Below are 19,564 nucleotides of genomic sequence, written 5' to 3'. Positions count from 1 at the left end.
GAATATGAATATTTTTTGCTGTTAGAGGAGGCTTCCACAAGGAACTAGATACCTCTTTTTAGACCCTTTCAGGGGGCCATGGGGCAAGCAGGGGCCTCGAGGCCTCAACTATGAGGGATGTGGTTGTTTGCCTCTAATGCCCACTATGGCTCTGTAAACTGGGCCAAGTACAACTCCTATAGTACATGACTCAGTCATGATGGTGGTGAGCATTTGTAGGCTTCTCGAAGAGGTAGTGCAGGGTTGGTCGAGTTCAAGACTCAACTATCACACAGCAGTGCAATAACTGTTTTAACACCCAAGGGGCATATTATCAAGGACGGCGTTAACATTATCGCCGGTTTAGCGGCAGAAAACTGCCACTACAATGACGATAATGGGCTTGATAATATGCCCTGGAGAATTCCAATAGAAGCCCATGTTCACACCAGAACATGGACTTCTATTAGAATTCTCAAGGGCATATTATCAAGCCCATTATTGCCGCTTTAGCAGCAGTTTTCTGCCGCTAAACCGGCGATAATGTTTCACGCCGTCCTTATTAATATGCCCCTATGTGATTACTTTCAAGACAATAGGTGCTTTATTGCACACTAGAACTGAATACTGCACAGACAATACTGGCAAGATGCAATTTAGTGTCCTGGTTGCTGGGGCTAGCTGCACCTCTATGTGCAGCTAGCCCAAGTTCCTCCTTTCTGGTCTAGGCAGTTCCCCAACAGCAGTAAACTTAATAGTGTGATGAAGGCTGAGGTGCACATTACCCCTTTAATATAAAAGAGTGCTCAGTCTCTTACACTTCAAATAATACCTGATCTCAACCAGCGAAGGTGGTCCATAAATTGCAAATCAGATCGTTTGCTGCCCACTGGCACCTGTGGCAGGCATATCACTCTTCTCCATCCTCATCTTGCAGACCCCACCAGCACCGGGTTCTCACTGTACCTGGCTTTTCCTGGACAGTCACTCCTCCTGCCGGCACCTCTTGTCTGCCAGAAGTCCGGCAGGCAGGCTGGCTTTTGGCATTTAAGGTCAGATGAACAGCTTTTACGAGCAAGTGATAGCTTCAAGTAATGTCTCCTAACCTATGGGAAGCTGGCTGTCCGGCAGCCAACAGCTCTGACTGCGCAGCAGTCCTCTGAGTACTCTGCAGAGCACTCCCTTCCTTGGTCATAGAGAACGTGGAACTGTACCAGCCAGGGGGTGAGTGGGCCTCACTTTTAGGCAGTCAAAGCAGATAGGAGATGGGGATCCATTGTCTTTGCTTTCAGAACCAGTTTGAGGGGTATTGCTTCCACATATCCTTTCCAGGCCTCACAGCAGACATAGCCTTTATGTAGAATGATGCAACTCACAGCAAAATAGTCTTCAGCCTGGGGCACCCACAAAAGAAGCACAAAAAGGTGTGCACCTGGCTGTCATCAGCCACACTGAATAGTGATCAGGGAAAAGACAAAAGCTGGCCTCACCTAAGCGGCCTCTTTCACCATGAATAACAGACACTGCAGTTTCACCCTTCACTCCCACCATTTACCAAATGTCAGTGCTACATAAATACTAATCAGCAGCTCCTCTCAGCAAATGGTCTAATTAATTTCTGGAGGAGCCTTCTACCATTTCTCCCACTTCAGTAGCTAGGTCTCCTCCCTCCAGCTTCAGAACGGTCAGCAATACACTTTCTCTGTCTGGAAAAACAACCTGCCCTCTATCTTGTGCAGGTGGCCAGGCTAGTGCATACATACATACACAATACATGTACCGTGCAGGCCACACACACACATGTACAAAATACACTTGCAAAGTTAGCTCTAGACTCTGGGTTACCACATAAAAGCTCAATTTTACACAGGTGAGCCAGTAGGCTTCCACTACTGTGACACAGATAAGAAACTGATCACAACTATAGATTTACAAAACATGGAACACTGTCACCACTGCTCTATGTACTAAAGCAAAGACAGAGACGGTAGCCTACTGTGCAATGAGAGCATGCTTGGTGCACTCTTCAAGGTCACAGGACAGGTCCAGGACATAACTCATATCAAGGGACAGGCCAAGGCCTCCGCACACATACTAGATTAGTGTGAGACTAGTGCCAAAGATCCAAAAACAGTATACCATACACATGCAGGCACACACTCAGGTGAGCACAAAAGTACACCATGCAGGGAACATTCCTATCCCGACTTTTTTGTCCCCCAGTGCCTTGCTTGTCTCCATGGGACTTTCCTCAACTGACTGCTCTGCAGGGATATTTTCACTTACTACCACATTTGATGCTTATTAGGAATAAAGAAGCACCTTCAGACTAGCAAACCTATTATTGGATAACAGTGCTTTGACATTGTGGAGACTTGAAAAAGTGATTTTCTTGAAACAAACAATGAAATTAATGTGAAACTACTTACACAAGTAACTATAATTAGACTCGTAATATAGGAATTATAGTGCCAATATAGATCAGCCCTGAGTGGGACCCCTACGTTCACCCCTGCCTGAGGAAATAACTGTATAACAAAATATCTGTCTCCAGTTTGTAGTTTATTGATGACTTTCATATCATTTCAAGTCTATTATCTCCCCCTCAAATGCTCTAACAAACATTTCATAAATTATATGTTTTGCCTTGGAAACAGAAATGCTAACCCCAGGCAAAGTTGAAAAATTAAATACTTTCAGCAAGTGTATGTTTCTAATTGTTTTCAAATAATCAAAATGTATTAAAAATATCATTTTCAGGAGTGTGAATTAACCTATAAATAAACATAAAATCCTATTTAAATGCAGGGTTGGAAGATGCTCCATGGATCAAGGGGTTCAATCCACAGCTACACTGCCTGATTTTTCTTTTGTCCCTTTTGCTTTGCAACTGAAGCTCTGTGAGTGAGGAACTTTGAACAGTTACAAGCAAAAAGTAGAATAAATATTATTTTCTGTGATATCAATTTACTTTTGACTCAATGTCTATCTTTTGTAGTAATGTAGATTATCTCGAACTAATTCCCTACTGCCCATTATCCACTAATCAGTTTTTATCTTTTAAACAGTAAACATAATAAACTACTTCATATGTTAAACTCTTCATTGCGTTAATTACTCTTGTTTGTCTTCTCTGTAGTGCCACAAGTTTGTCAACAGCCTTTTATTTTATGGCGTTCAAAAATTAATAAATAATCAAAAAGTTGTTTTAGCAATACACTATTAATATGAATTATTCATTTCCACCTATGAGGCCTCATGCTATTGACTCAGAGATCTTATAATCCATCACCATCTGCCAATTGTGTACTGAAATTTTGTTTTAGGTCCAACATAAAAGTTGATCACAAGCAAAAATAGTGACTTTAGTAATTGTGTGAAATTGTCTTACTTTTGCAGAGTTTGACATGATGAGTACAGTAATGGAGAAAAATGGTCCAGAGTCAGTCAAATTAAGTCTGCAGATGAACAGACCTTCACCCTTAAACATGCTACAAGAAGATATCCTCGTCTTTCTTCAAGGAAATACAGTGCCCAAGAATGCATTTAAACTGGATCTATTGCCTTCTCAAAACCATGGCACTTTTGCTGAAAAAGAAAACTATATTGTTCCTTTACACAAGGACAGTGGCTACCCCATCAAATATGAATTGTCAAGTGTGGCTAGAGGTCAAGAGCTAAGCAAAGAACGTTCACAAGAATTTCAGAAGAATGCTGCGGCTCAGTCACTGGTGACTGATTCCCCAAGTGCAAAAACAACAGTTTTATTACCCTTTAAAGTCACTGTACCAACACCACAGGGGCAAACAAAAGCAATGACTCACCTCTCACCAAGTATATCATTTCCTTCCACAAGATCAGCTACTATACCATCAACAGCTCTGCCTTCAAGTGTGAAGCCAGATACAATACTGATTTTTTTAAATACCTTACCATTATCAACATCCATCACACCAGAAAAGAAAGTGACTCCAGCACCATCATTTGACTCTGATTCTGACTATTTAAAACATCAGGAAATCAGTAAACTGTCTAGTTTGACCTCCCTCGCACTGTTTTTCAGCACCATACCTGAATCTTTTACCAGATCGGGAAAGTCTAAAACTTTGGAATTGTCAACATCATCATTGTTACCAATCTCACGTATACCCTTTGTACCTCCAACAGCTTCTTCAATTTTACAGTTACATTCTTCAGGGTTTACTGATGGTACTGGCCTTCAATCAGTATTGAAGGATAACTCTAGAACCACCACTCCCCAGGCAAAAGTCATGAACGATTCACAGACTCTTCAAACTCGATCAACACCAGAAACGGAGAGTACCGAACAATACATTGATTCTAGAAGAAAGGAGAAAGTATCCATCACAACCACAAGTTCAACAGTGATGTATAACCAAAATGGCATCATTGTGAATCAGTTGAACAGTGGCTATTATCACCAAAGTTATGCCAGTAAATTGGTTACAACTAAAAGTTATGAATCACCGATGCCACAATCACAACTTGACTCTAAATTGACCATAAATGGGCAGTCAGAGATTGAAACAAACCATACCACTAGATTTTTTAATCACTTCAGCAGTTTACCACAATCTCCAGCGGCTCATGAATCAATTTCATCATCAACAAAGCATAATGAAAAGATTGGAAAAATAGGAAATTCAACAGTCCCACCCAATAGTAGAATTTTGGCGCTCAGCGGAGGAGAATCACATGTGTCCCAAAACAGAAGATCTTTTTGCATGTACCCTCCAGTTCCAGTCCACGGGACATTTCATTTTCGAACTATATTTAATCCTAAACCTCATCAGTTCCGATACTACATTCAGTATACTTGTTATCCAGGATACACTATGACCCATGGTGATATCTACAGTTTCTGCTTGAGCAATGGGACGTGGAGTGGAGTCACACCCGTTTGTTTAGGTTGGTATATGTGCTCATCTATTTTTGATTTCCATTACTTACACCTGTAAATGTAGTGCTTCATTGACTTTTATAATTTAGTCAATTTGTTATGTATGACTCTCATAGAGTCTCTCTATTGTCTATTTCACTTTCTGAAGCTCATAACTCACTACTATGACATAGCAGCAGTCGATAACAAAACTGGTTACCCACTGTTCTGGTATCATAAAGTCCTTCCTGGTTTGGCCGACAGGCCTACTTGAGAGCCTTTCAGCACAGCTCCGTTGTCTGCTTTGACTGAAAGCAGAAGCACAGCTGCAGGAGGGGGAAGGAAGGCAGGGAAGGTCATGGGGTTGGTCAAGGATAACAGGTAAGTTTGTATTTAAACCTTTGAGACAGAGATACATAGCAGACGCAATGTTATGTATAGCTTCCCCATTACTCCTCTGCCACTGCGTACCAGATAAAAGCAAGGACAGATGATTTTTGGGGGCCATAATTAGTGCATTACGAGGATGTTTTTCACGTCGGGGGTCTGGGTGACATCATAGACAACTCATACTTCGCTCTCGTTGTGTATTTGATGTCACTTAAAACCCCTCGGTGACAAACATCCTCGTAATTCACTGTTACTCGTCTATAATTCTTTATGTTATGTATGGCACTAACTGAGAGCTACTATCTTCAACACCAGATCCTAATTCTGGCTGTTCACTGCTATAACGTCACATCAGTGGGTAACAAAAGTTGTTTCCCACTGATGCTACATCATAAAGGATTTCCAGGCTGATCTGACAAGGCTTTCTAGCAGCATTAACTCTAGCACAGCTTTGGAATCAAAGGAGATAGGAGGACACAACATGGTAGGTGACTAGCTATTTTCTTTTTTTTACATTTTGGACAGGATGGAGAGGCCATGTTATAGATGGCACCCTTATTACTCCTCTGCTTCTGTGTAGCAGTTGAAAGCAGTGGCAGAAGATTTAGAGGTGCAATGCATAACATAAAATTATAGATGGATAAAAAGTAAATAGCACAGGTTTTTCTTCATGTGGGTTTTGAGTGTTATCATAGACAACTTGAGCTTCATTCTCATTGTCGTTTGATGTCTCTCATAACCGCTAGATGAAAAACATCTCTATTATTCACTAGTACCCATCTATAATTTTATATATTTACAAACCAAGTGGTACCATTACCATTTCAATTTTCTGCAAGTATAAAGTAAATGGCCAGAATCCTGCCTGGCTCCTTAGTTTTGAAACAAAGTTGGTAAAAATCAGTGAAGGAACACACTGCTATATGAAGATGGTCAGATAAATGCTTAGATTTTCAAAGTACCCATGTGGTCAGTCTAACCCATTAACGCCATTTGTCAACATCCAGTGGACTGGGCTAGGTTTGGGCTTAGCATCACAGATGCACTTGTGCAGATCCAAGCCAGATAGCTGCTGAGCCTGCTTGCATAGCACGAACACTGGATACTTTTGGGTGATTTTTATTTGTCAGCTACCCTGGCACCATAAATTTTGTCCCAATGTTCAATTTAGCTATTAAAGCCATTTCTTTGTCTACGCTGCCACTCAAACATTGAGCGAGGATAGCAATCTGGTTAAGGGATTTCAACTCCTAGGATGATCCTCATTGTTCCTTTAGTATGATGAAGCAAGCTTAATGTTAGCATCCAAGACCATCCGGCGATAGCAAAGATGATGGTTGCCAAATAAAAGCCAAATTGAAGCTCAAGTTCAAAATCTGGTTCTCGACAAAAGTAAAAATCAGATAGGAAACGATCATGGATCCATGAGACATTTGCAAATCAGCTCCTCAAAATATATACCGAACAGCATGCCCAAACCCACTACCACATATGTCGGTTTGGTACCTCAATATGACCCCCACCTACTCAACAAATAATGACCTAGTACTAATGGCTGCTGCTAATCACCATACCAGCACCTGCACTGCAGCGCGCCAGCCCTCCACCTAAAAACAACCATACACACTTCAGATCCTAGCACCTTAGCTGTGGCCATATGCTAAGTCAAGGGAAAGCACTTGTGATACCACGACAACAAAGTCAACGCCAGTCGAACTCTCCATACCAGTACAAGAAACCAAACGCGCCAGGGAGGGCACACCCAAACCACAACTATTGACTTCACCATCACTGCCAGATTTCCTGCAGTGGTTGTCCCACAACATACCCACAACTACAAAATATAAGATAATCAGAAAGGCACGCTGCAGAAAAAGGGACTACATCACCAGCCATTACACCCTCTCCCATCACTTGTACAAGTGAACTCTAACTCCAGCCAAGCTACTGACTTGAGTCAGTGCCACCAACTTCTGAAACCAGCAACAACCCAGTAATTCAGGAGAACATCTCTGATATACCAGAGCCAACTCCATGAAAAAAACAGCCCACAGTACTTGAATGGTAAATGATAACACTTTCAAATGATGCTACTGACAAGCACCCGAAGGTCCTGCGTTATTGCTCTTCTTTCATCCTTTCAGATATTATGCAGTGCTTTTAACAAATGTAAACACAATCAGCCTGCAAGTGAAACAAAGCTGATGGGTCTTTTGTGTTTAGTGCAGAAGTTGCCCCATGCTCCATCAACAATGGCGGCTGTTCTCAGCTCTGCAGCCCGACTGAACAGAAGGGAATAGAGTGCAGATGCCGAGAAGGATTCCAGCTTCTGGACGATGAAAGAACTTGCAGAGGTAAAGCAGGGTACATGAATGCTGCAATAGCATTTTATGAACTACTGCAGTTTGCTTTCAAATATTGTGATGTTGTTTTATCAAAAAATATCGCTTGCAAAAATATCTTTCTTCTTTCAATATTGTAATATTGTGTCCTAAATATCTTTTTTTTTTTTAATCATCCCATTGGGTGTAGATTTTCACTTATTAAGTCCAATGTGGCAATATTTTCGTAAACTGTATTTCCGTCACATGATATTTTGGATACAGTGTTCTGGTTTGTTGTGGACAATAATTATACAGCTTGCATTTTAGTAGCATAGAAGTTAAACTTTGGGGCATATTTAAAAGCCCCTATTTGCCACCACAACGTCACTTTTTCTGACGTTGTGGTGACGATAGGGGTTTCGCCTTATTTACAAGGGAGCGTTAAGCCACTTAACGTGCCTTAATGCTGCCTTGTAAATAAGGCCCCCTTTCACACTATACTCAGCGTGAAATGGCCAGGCAATGGGTGTTGTGGTGGGCGCTCCACCGCAAAACCCATTGATTTTAACGCTGCCCCATATTTACAAGGATGGCGTAAATATGGGGCAGCGCCAAAATTAAGACCAGTGAAAACCTGGTCTTACCCTGGTGCAACGAGGAGAAATGTTTAATTTCTCCTAGTTTTTGCTCTTTCCATGTGTGCTGCGTTGTGCAGCACACATAGAAACAACAAAAAGCCAATGATTGTTTATGTGCAGGAAGGTGTCCCGTCCTGCACATAAACAATCATTAAAAAAATTACGTTTTGCAACTTCTATGTGTCCTGCATTATACAGCACATATTGAAGTTACAAAACACCATTTCAGATTGTTTAACGTGCAGGAAGGGACACCTTCCTGCACATAAACAATCTTCCCCTGCAATGCAGGCACCCTTGCACTATGGTGCAAGGGTGCCTGCGTTGGCGCTAGGTGGCTAAAGTAGCATCAGCGCAGGGGGAAACGCACGGCTGCACCGTATCCTTGTAAATATGGTTCAGCCCTGCATTTCAGAAGTGACGGAGCATGGCAATAAGCCAAGGAGTCTAACGTCGCGCTCCGCCACTTCCTCGTAAATATGCCCCCTTGTTCATTGTGCACAATTTAGAGGGTGAGTATAGTGATAAGACTACATACATTTATTTTTTTCAAAGTAGCTCATTATGGACATTCAAGAGCACCAGAAGTAAACAATCAGCACAAATAGCATGTCCTGGGACCACAGGGTACAAATCCCCTAAAAGAACAGAAAAAACTCCATGACTAATGTCCTGCGTACATAAAAGATACCCACTGAGAAAGGCCACGTACCAGAACCAACCCAGTCCCCATACAGGTCAGAGGGTGAAGTGTACATGGTAATGACTGTGTAAGATCCCTATAGGAAGTCGAGTGTACAGAACAAGGAACAAAAACATGGCAACAAGTCTCAAACATGGGGAAAATCGATAATGTCTGTGGGGTGAGGATCGCCTGTGGGTGCCTCGCAAGAAAACACCATGGCTTTGTGTGTCTCAGCCATTGATGGAGGAGGGTAAGGGCAACCAGCTGTTGATGTCTAACTGTGCAGTGAGTATGTCACCTGCTGGGCACCTGATGGTGATCAGTAATGTCCTATCGACCTCAAAGTGCTACAACCATGCCAGGACACACCCCGCTTTGTTGCCCTCTGCATGCTGTTTGGCAACATGGTCTGCATAGTCCAGCTTCCCAAGTCTGTCTGCCAGAGCCCTATATTCCGCTCTGAGAGAAGTTCATCCAACCAACCACTCTGTCCTCTGCCCAAATCTCTTGATGCACTCATTGCAGCCTCTGTGACCGTCAACTACACATGTAAGGTGAATTTCGCAATATATTCGCTTTAATACAGAGGCCTCGTGTCACCACCTTAAAAGCAGCCCACTCCACCATCCCTGTCAGTCGCAATACCCTCATTAAACGCAAAGTACTGGAAAACATGTGTGCCCATGGTCTCACAAAACTGGTTATCCCGGAGTGCCTTGCTTGGTAATCTCCACATGGGGATTAGAGTCTGTCGCCTACCCCAGTGTAAAGCTACCAAGAGGGTATTATGGTCTGACAACGAACTACCCAAGTACTCAGCAGACATGAACAAAGGGGGTCATTGTGGGGTTGAAGAGAAAAATATAAATTCTCATATGAAGTTGGTGGCCCTGGAAGAAGAGGTAATATTCCAGCATGAGAGGATTTAGGGAGAGCCAGATGTCTCGGAGCCTACTATGTGTCAACCTTTCTCCAAAGGAGTGCGTGGTCTGGGCCGCTTGTCTACCGTGGAGCAAAGGATTGGACCTATCCATGTGAGTGTCATGCACACAATTGAAATCCCCACCCCATATGCTTGGTGCATGGAAATCATGGATCATCACCGGATTGAGGTTATCCAGGAAATGGGACTGACCAGCGTTGGTTGCATAGAGAGCTACGAGAGCAATAGGCGCGCCATCCAACTTTCCTTCAACCACTACAAGACACCCATCGGGGTCCACCCTTTGGCACATGATCTGAAGTGGCACCATAGGAGCCACCCAAATCAACATTCCCTGAGCATATGGCAAATAGACAAAACCCACAACCTATCCCCTCCAATGGCTCCGCAAGCAAACCAACTTCACATCTGTCATAAGTGTCTCCCAGTGGTATACTATGTAAATGTGCCTGTGCTTCAGATAAGAGTACACCTGATGGAGATGGATATGTCTGGGTGTCCCCATCCTCCGCACATTCCTGGATGAAAAATTATAGGTGTAGGGGGACTCAGCAACGTGGTAAGTCATGAGTGAGATGTTTGCCCGCCACGCCCTTCAACGCCCTTTTAGTCACACACACACCGTGTGCCTCCCCGATGACACATTAGCGATTGTACAGAGACAAACAAACAAAAAAGGGCAAACACAGTAACAAAAACCACAACTCCCCTCCCCAGGTCAAAGCAAAAACAAGCCCCAGACCAGTAGCAAGACATAAAACTAAGCAGAACAAACAAAGTCCACCAAGGTCGGGACGGGATATCCAGCAGTGGCGAGATTGTGAGGGCCTGGCTTGCCCACCATACAAAAGTCATGTGACACCCTCACCCACAGAGAGGGACAGCAAACCAATGTACAAAACCACAACAAAGTATATAGGGCTCCAATTCAAATCACTTGGTCCGCCGTCATCGAGATGAGGGCAGGGCCAGCCCGCAGTTCAGGAGGAATGTCAACCAAGGCGTGTGCCTGCTCCCCCTCCAGAAAGGACACAGACTGAGTGAGTGAGAACGTCATGTTGCTGTGGTGAGATTCCAGTTCAGCAATCACCAGAGCCCTCTCCCTCGCAGCCTGCTCCTTCTAAGGTCTGCCCCTGGGTCACTGTCGACAGGGTCACCACTGGTGTCGCCCACCAATACTCGCCATGTTTAGTGGTGGTGGGACCCCCTTAGCCACTCCCAGGCCTCAGTCTGCGATGCAAAGAAACATTTAGTTCCAGAATCTATGATTTGCAGCTTGGCTGGGAAGATCAGGGAGAAGTGCAGTCTCATTTGTCAAAGCTGTCGCTTGACTGACATAAATAATCCCTGCTGGGACTGCAGATTGGGCATATAGTTTGGATAGATATTCACTGGGCTGTTCTCTACCTGCCAGGGGCCTTTTGTGCGCACAACCTACAGGATGTGGTTGCGGTCCCGATAATTGAAGAGCAAGGTCAGACTGGGTACTGACACCAGCCCTGGCAAACTGCTCGGCCGGCCCCCCTGGGGGCGTGGGGGGAGTGCGGCCAAGCTGTTTACCAATATTGCCGGCCCCCAGTACAAAAATGGCCCACAGGGGCCCAAAACCAGCACCCACCATGGTTTACCACCGGGGAAATGCCTGGTGCCAGGTACGGCCAGTTCGGCCCTGTTCAAGAGCCATGCCACCACCAGACAAGACGAGGCCCCTGGGGTAGGTGGTCTAACGGGGACCCTGTGGGTGCACTCCACTGAGAAGAAAGTGTACATCCTCCCATCAAGCACAGTATAAAGCAGCCAGTCTTTAAGAAAAAGGTCAATGTTGGGACCCTCTTTCCCCCCCCCCCCCCGAGAGGCCCACTATGCGGATATTGTTGCACCTCGAGAGACCCCCTGAATCATTCACTAGTCTGCAAAACACTGCTACCTCTGCTGTCGGGCCTTCACTTGGGATTGAATGTCCACCATCTAGGGGCGCAGGGCAGTCAACTCAGATTCATTGGATTCCACCCTATCTCTCAACTTGGCCTGGTTGGCCCTTAGCAGGCTCATTTCAATTGTTACGGCATCCAGCTTAGGATCCAAGATAGCCGTGACATCCCTAATGGCCCCTAAAAGCTCATCAAACCTTTCCACAGATGAGGGCCTACCAGTGCTTAATTTGAGCCGGTGCATTACGGTGCTCGGCACTGGCACTTAATTGTGAGCACCAGCACTTAATTGTCGACACCAGCACTTATGACAGCTGTCACAAGGTGCTGCTGTTTGTATAATTTAGAGATCAGCAGAACGGCAGTTGTTTATTAATTTAGTATTACACAATTGACAAGATTTTGGATATGCGCGAAGGTGTAACCCTGCCATGGTTCTAAGTTACATCATACATATTAATTTAGTATGCCGGCCTCTCGGTCCACAGACATGACATACCTAAGAGAAGATACTGTGGGCTTGCGTTGATATATCATGACACCTTGAACATGAGGGGGGGGCCGTCCTCTTCATTAGTTTGTGAAGCCTTCACGTTTAATGTAACACTTTCTAAGTAACAAGCATTAAAAGGCATGCTCCTCTATCGTCCTACTGGACCTAGAGACAGATTTTTTACAACATAGGGTCCCTCCCAGAAGTTAGTGGTTGTGAAAGGAACTTCACCTTACTAGATGATTTTAATTTCCACCTAGATTACATTTCGCACAAGGACACAGCAACTCTCCTAGACACGTTAGGGTCCTTAGGGCTCACACAAAAAATGTATCTACCCACACACTTAGTTGGACACACATTAGATGGCCTGTTTACTAATAATGAGCTGATTACTATCATGGAGCCTAATATGACCATCGTGCTATTATATTTGAGATAAAATTGTTAGAACGGTCCACTAATATAAGGCCATGCCTACCCAAGCAGTCTCAGTCCTGGAAAAACATAAACAGCTCCCTCCTTACCCAACAGTTAACTAATACTCAACCCAAGTTTTTTTCTGATGAACAGCAGGCCTCGCAAAGCTAAAAAGATTGGCTTCAGGCCGCTTTCTCTAAATTAGTCCCATTCACAAAAGTCTCCAAAAATAGTAAAACACCCTCTGCTCCATGGTTTTCAGAGGTTCCTAGGCTTGAAAAGCAACAATGTAGGAGACAAGAAAGATGATGGCGGTCGCATTATTATCTCCAAGAGAAAATCCATTACAAGCAGGCTTTGGATAAATATAAACATCTCCTAATTAACGAAAAGAGTGTTTACTATATGCAGCAAATAGACCCCGCCAAGGATTCAAGCAAACTGTTGTTTTACGTGGTGTCCGAACTTGTGCCCCCACGAGACAACCATTCTGGCGTCTCTTCACAAGCTTTCTGTGACTCGTTATCACAATGTTTCCAGTCCAAAGTAAACCAAATTTATTCCAAGTTTGAGGCTTCCTTTTTCTCTGAGACTGCATCCGAACCATGTAAGGAGCCCCATGAGATCTGTACTTTCACAGAATTTTCTTTGGTTACCAAGGAACAGATAGTCACAACGGTGAGCAATGCTAAGTCTGACTCGCAGTCGGACCCGTGCCCCCCCACAGTTCTGAAACTTTTCCAGATTTGATAGGTGCAAATCTGGCTGCCATTTTCAATACTATGTTTAATTCTGGAGTTTTCCCCACTCAGTGGAAAAGGGCCTCCATTCTTCTGCTTATAAAGAAACCAAACCTTAACCCAGATAATCCCAACAACTACTGGCCCATCTCGCTTCTCCATCTACCCGCCAAACCTGTAGAAAAAGTGATGAATAGCCAGCTCACTCAATATATTCAAGATAATCAGTTGCTTCATGAGACGCAATTCGGTTTTAGGTCCGGCCATAGCACTAAGACAGCACTGATTAAAGCTACAGAAGAGATAAGGGTCGTGCTTGACAGAGGTGGAGCGGTGGCACTTATTCTCCTTGACCTGTCAGCAGCATTTGACACGGTTGACCATGGGATGCTGATCAACTGTATCCCCACTTAGGGCATTTAGGACAAAGCTAAATCCCTGCTGACATATTTTAATACTGATAGATCACAATCACTAGTGCTGGGCAACTTTGAATCGGCTACTTTCTATCTTCCCTGTGTGGTTCCGCAGGGCTCATCTTTTAGTCTGACTCTGTTTACCATTAATGTTACAGAGATGGCTCTTATAGTCAAATCTTTGGGACTTGTGTCAATTTCCTATACTGACAACACCCAAATTATCTTGACCATTTTTTTAAATGGTACGGAGGTCTCAGCCACTTTCCATGACGGTATGTTGGCTATCATCTCTTGGATGTCCAGTCACTGCCTCAAACTCAACTCAAGTAAAACTGAGGTGATTCTGTTTGGTAATCCACTACCTGCCTGGTCATCTAGCTGTTGGCCAGAAGAACTGGGATCTCCCCCTAATCCAGTTACAAAGGCAAACATTTGGGTGTGTTAATAGATGAAAAGTTAAACTTCAAACCTCAAGTCAACTCCTTAATCTCCTCCTGCTTTTACCTGTTCAGAATGCTCAAAAACCTCTTTCCTTTTATCCCAGTGGAGGCGAGAAAGACAGTAGTTACAACATTGGTCCTTTCCAAACTGTATTACTGCAATGATCTTTATGTTAATGTGCAGGAAAACAACCTTAATAAGCTCCAGATGGTGCAGAATGCGGCTGCTAGGATTCTTACTGGGACCCCTAAATTCATGTCAATAGCCAAAGAAATTCAGAAGTTGCATTGGCTTCCTGTAAAACACCTCATCAAATTGAAGGCTTTGTGCATAGCCTATAAGGCATTGCACAATATTGGCCCTGGGTTTCTCAAACACTCTTTTCAGATATACACTCCTGGTAGACAGCTGCAATCACTAGGGGCAAACCGTATGACCACTTATAGATTTTACAAAGCCAGTTGGAGAGGCAGAAGCTTTGTGGTCAGAACTACTAAGTTATGGAACAATCTTCCATCCCATATCAGAGCTTTTCCCACGCTTATCTCTTTCAGAAAAGAGCTAAAAAGCTGGCTCTTTAATAAAAAGGCTCCCTCCTGCTCAGGTGTAGACAGCACCAAGACACTTCAGGGGATATGTGCGCTTAACAAATTGCTGTAACATAACATAACATTACATAACATAACATTAAAACAACTAATACCTGCCACCCAAGCTATTTTTATACTTTTGGTGCCTTGAATAGGCTGAATTGTCACACTTGTAGCAGTGTGCTGGTTAGTAGTTACTTAGGTACTGTTATTGGCAACACTGGCAGTGGCAATGGGTGGTGCAAGCTGCAGAGGCCTCCTGACTAGAGCCCTAGCACTTATTTTTTCACAAATTAAGTACTGGGGCCTACAAGCTGCCCCAGCGACAACTGCAGCCACTGTGACATCCGATGGGGGATGGGAAGCCCCTGCGCTCTCAGGGCCTCCCCATCCAACAACGCTGCTTGAACATGCTCGAGAAGGTAGGTATCGACGTGCTGAGCAACACAGGCCAGTGAGGTGTCCAAACACCCTAAGAGCGGAGCCCCCAAGAAACCTCCAGGGATGTGGCACACAGTACTCACATACCCTCCCGATAAGTTGGTTCACACAGCAGAAGTTGCAGTCCAAGGAGATGTGTGCAGGGTCTGTAACAGCAGTCACAGGCCCTGGAAGTCTCCATCATTCAGGAACGCCCTGTACCACTTGATAAAGACTGCAGGTCCCCCAGCCCAGTCCGCCATCCATGACACCAGCGGAATCACCAAGGTGCCTACCACAACATGTGTGCCCCACTCAGGCAAGGCGCCATCGATCATCTCGAGCAAGGTGGGTAATGCGTGTTGACGCTGTGAGGCACAAAGCGACAGGGGCCCGATGGCCAAGGAATGACCATGTATGCCAAGTTCAGGTGGGGGAGGGACCCCAAAGTCAATGCCTGCCCTGTGAACAAGTGGCACAGCACAGGGGCCCAAAGCAGCAAAGAGCGTGCCCCACTCAGATGGGAGGGGTACCATCCATCCTCTACGGCAGGAAGGGCAATGCGGGCTGACGCTGTGGAACCCAATATGACAGGGGCCCAATGGCCCAGGGCCGACCTCCTGGACCAAGTCCAGATGAAGGAAGGCCCTCCTGAAGTCTCTCTGCACCCCTTGGGTAGGCGGCATGGTGCGAGGGCCCAAAGCAGCTTGTCCGAGGACCCGTGCAGGAAAGAAGACACCCCCTGTGTCTGCCGCTTGCCTGTTGCTATGGGGCTCACCCTGTCCCCAGTGTGGCCAGATCACGCGTAGCCCCAGCTGCAGCCTAGCTGAGGAAGACACCACACCCACAGGGACTTCTCGCAGTCGCCACAGCAGTCCAGTCATTGTTGCCGCGGAGACCTTCAGGGTCACCACTGCAACGATCAAGTGGGGGTCGCCGGTCTCCAGGATGATGTTGGGTGGGCGAGTCATGCGGAGCTCCTTACCAGGCGTCCGTCCCCTCCGCCATCTTGGGCACGCCCCAATACAATACATTTGTTCGAAAAAAATACAGCTTTATACTACATTAACCCGTTCCCTGCTCATGACGGAACCACTCCGTCATGAGCCACGGGCGCCGTGTGCTCATGACGGAGTGGTTCCGTCATGCTGCGGCCGTTGGCGGCCGCTCCGCCCACGCGGCACTGATTCCCCGCCTGTGCGGGCGATCAATGCGAGTGGGCGGAGTCGTGACGGAACCACTCCGTCATGAGCACAGCGCGCCCGTGGCTCATGACGGAGTGGTTCCGTCACGAGCATGGCGGCGCTGCGCTGACCCCAAACCCCCCCAGCGCCACGGCGGAATTCGTGCCGCGGCGAAGGGGTTAAACTGATTGAAAGATGTTGAGGAAACATTTGCCACTTTGATGGTGGTTTAAGTATGTCTATGAGGATGCACCAATGTCACACAGTCAGGGCTAATTTTCACATGTACGTTTTCTCTTACACTTTTCAGTAACTTTACTACTTTTGGCTATTCACCATTTACGAGTGTAAAGCTGGTCAAAAGTGTAGCCCCACATGTCTACACCCCCTGAACTAGAGGGGGAACCATATTTACAAGTGTAAGTTACTTCAGCTAAAATGCAGAAGTAGTAAGTTCAGCACCAGCCACTGATGCTGCAACACCTTCCCATAGTAAATAATGATGGTAGGAATTTAAAATAGAACTTCATCTGGAATAATCTTATATTAAAAATTGGTATTTTAACATTAAAAAAATATATTTTATTTAAATTGAATGCTAAAAAATAATTAGAAATTTATAAATAAATGTTATTTAATGATAAACTATTTTAATAAACATTTTGGTTAAAAAAACAAATGTAACTATTTAAAAAAAATCAATTAACTCTATACACAACATTTTGTAATTGTTAATACATAATAAGTAAACACAAACATTTTACTTTAGTTGGGATTTTTTAACATGTATTTATATTTAATTTAATGTTTAAATGATTGCAATAATTACTCAAAAAAATAATGTAATATTTTAAAGTTACTACCAGTAACTTTTCGCTTGTAGGTGGAGGTCTACGCCAGTTGGAGGGGGAGATCTCTGTATTGAAAAGTATAGCAAAAAGTATAAAAGTTTACTTTAAAATATATATATATTTTAATGTCAAATATTCATGTAAACTAATTTTTCGTTATTTATTTTTGTTGTAGAAAAGTTGAAAAATGTTTAAACATTAATAACATAATTTAAATTTAAAATGTAGGTGTTTTGAATATTTTAAATTAAATGACAATTATTTTTCAAAGTTTAAATCATAAATAATTCCTACCTAAAGTAAAAACATTTTTTATTATTAACTAAAAATTATTATAAGTCATGTATAGAATTGTAACTTTAGTTAAATAAAAATAGTGTTAAATTAATTTTTCAGTTTAAAAAGGATAATTAAAATATGTTAGATTAAAAAAAATATGTTTTATTTTTCAATAATTTATAGACAATAAATTCCATGTATTTATATTTTTAAATAACTTAATTTAATAAAACCTTAGTTTCTATGGGGTATCATTTAAAGTCCCTTCCTCCATTATTTTCTAAGGAGGGTGATGTAGTAACATGGTTGGCCATCTGTGGTGCTGGACTTACTCCAGGTCTGAGCTGGAGTACATGTGCTACTGTTTTGGGCACTTTTTGGCTGTAGTAACTTTAGATGAGCCGTCCCTGAATAGGAATGAGCTTACTCTTTTGTGGGTGCATGCACGTCCTTCCATTAACCCCTCACATTTTGTAGTACATATTCCCCATTTTCCGGACGATCCCTTCTGCTCATGCCGCATAAAATGTATACTTACCGGTGGAGATCTCTGCAAAGAAATAAAATAGGAGATGTGGAGGCTGAACATCCACATGTAGGTTTGTGAATAGCATTTTGTAGAACATTAGTAGTCCTATTCTAATACTACTAAATGTACTACAAAATGCAGTTTGTGAATAGGGCTTATGTCTACAACAATGATAGTAGTTGCCATGAATCCATCTCTTTGATTCTGAAAGTTATGGCACTGGCCTCTTTCCTATGATGTGAGAAACCTACCCAAAAATTAGCTCTCAAACTGTGCACTCAGACTTTTCTCTCTGAACTGCCTCTGCTAGTGGACAAACAAAGCAAATACTAAGGGGTCTATTTACAAACTATATTTTGTAGTACATAAAGTAGTACTGCAGTAGTACTGCTCATGTAATACAAAAGCCTATTTATAAGCCTACACCAGGAGACCTCTGCATCTCGTATCATTTCCATTTGGAGATCATCACCAACATGGCAGAGATCTCTGCACAGATAAGTATACAATTTAGGTATATATCCAGGAGGGACCAAGAGGAGTGGTAGGAAAATGGTGAATGATTAGTCAAAAATGGAAGGGATTTAGGGAAATGTAAGGAGGGGTTTCAGGGGTTTCAAAAGTGCTTCTTATATGCCATATACAATGAGCTATGGAAGATCTCTCAACTGGAAGCTGCTGAGAGACTGCATGAGATTGATAGGATTCATCTTGGAATGGCTTTGACTGTGGTTGACAGTGGTATGACCACATTAATCAAGCATATATTCACTAGGCAACAGAGTACCTTCTGCAATTGATATAATGCAGCAGGACATGTCTATTTTACAACATGGGCAATCACGACTCCAGTCCATTGTACTACTTAACTAGACACTTTAAACCTTACCTTCTGGCCACGTACCGTGGGGTTATGTTAATAGCAGTAATCTGTTTTCTTCATACGGCCTAACGGAAAAGACAGATATTAATGTCAAGAAGAGATGTGAAGTATACCATGTTGCACATTGAATAATTAGCTCAATTACCTTTCACCGTGGCTGAGACACCATCCACAGATTGGATAATCCATGGGTATAATATTCTACCAGTCACGACTTTCCAATTCCAATATTGTCCACAAAATCACCGGGTAGGCAGATATGAAGAGTTAGGGGAAGGATTTGAGCATAAATACTGGGAATTGCCTTTCAAGTTCAGATGCAGGAACGGGGACACAGAAGTTTTTCTCAGCGCTTCCGACTAAGAGAATGCTTTGAGCGGGTCCTCAGTATGCAAGGACATTTCACTTCATGGGCCTAGTAATGTGTCGGTTGTGAACTTGTCCTGTTATCTGAGGACTCTCCGGCTGCTGTGATTCACCCAGTTTTCAAGCTACTCTCTAACGGGAGTTATTTGATGCTGAATG

The 19,564-nt window shown here is 43.6% G+C and overlaps 1 protein-coding gene across 2 annotated transcripts in view; it reads left to right on the top strand.

Moving 5' to 3' along the window:
- LOC146805437 (uncharacterized) overlaps window positions 1–19,564 on the top strand; it is a 217,369-nt gene that overhangs the window by 164,453 nt on the left and 33,352 nt on the right. For both annotated transcript variants that reach the window (XM_085620504.1, XM_085620505.1), the window contains 2 exons: window positions 3,379–4,908; window positions 7,498–7,623. In XM_085620504.1, coding sequence (XP_085476630.1) covers window positions 3,379–4,908; window positions 7,498–7,623 — 1,656 coding nt within the window. The remainder of the gene's footprint in view (window positions 1–3,378; window positions 4,909–7,497; window positions 7,624–19,564) is intronic.

Source organism: Triturus cristatus, chromosome 8, assembly GCF_964204655.1.
Source record: "Triturus cristatus chromosome 8, aTriCri1.1, whole genome shotgun sequence".
Lineage (NCBI taxonomy): Eukaryota > Metazoa > Chordata > Amphibia > Caudata > Salamandridae > Triturus > Triturus cristatus.
This window is presented reverse-complemented; position numbering and strand designations above follow the sequence as displayed.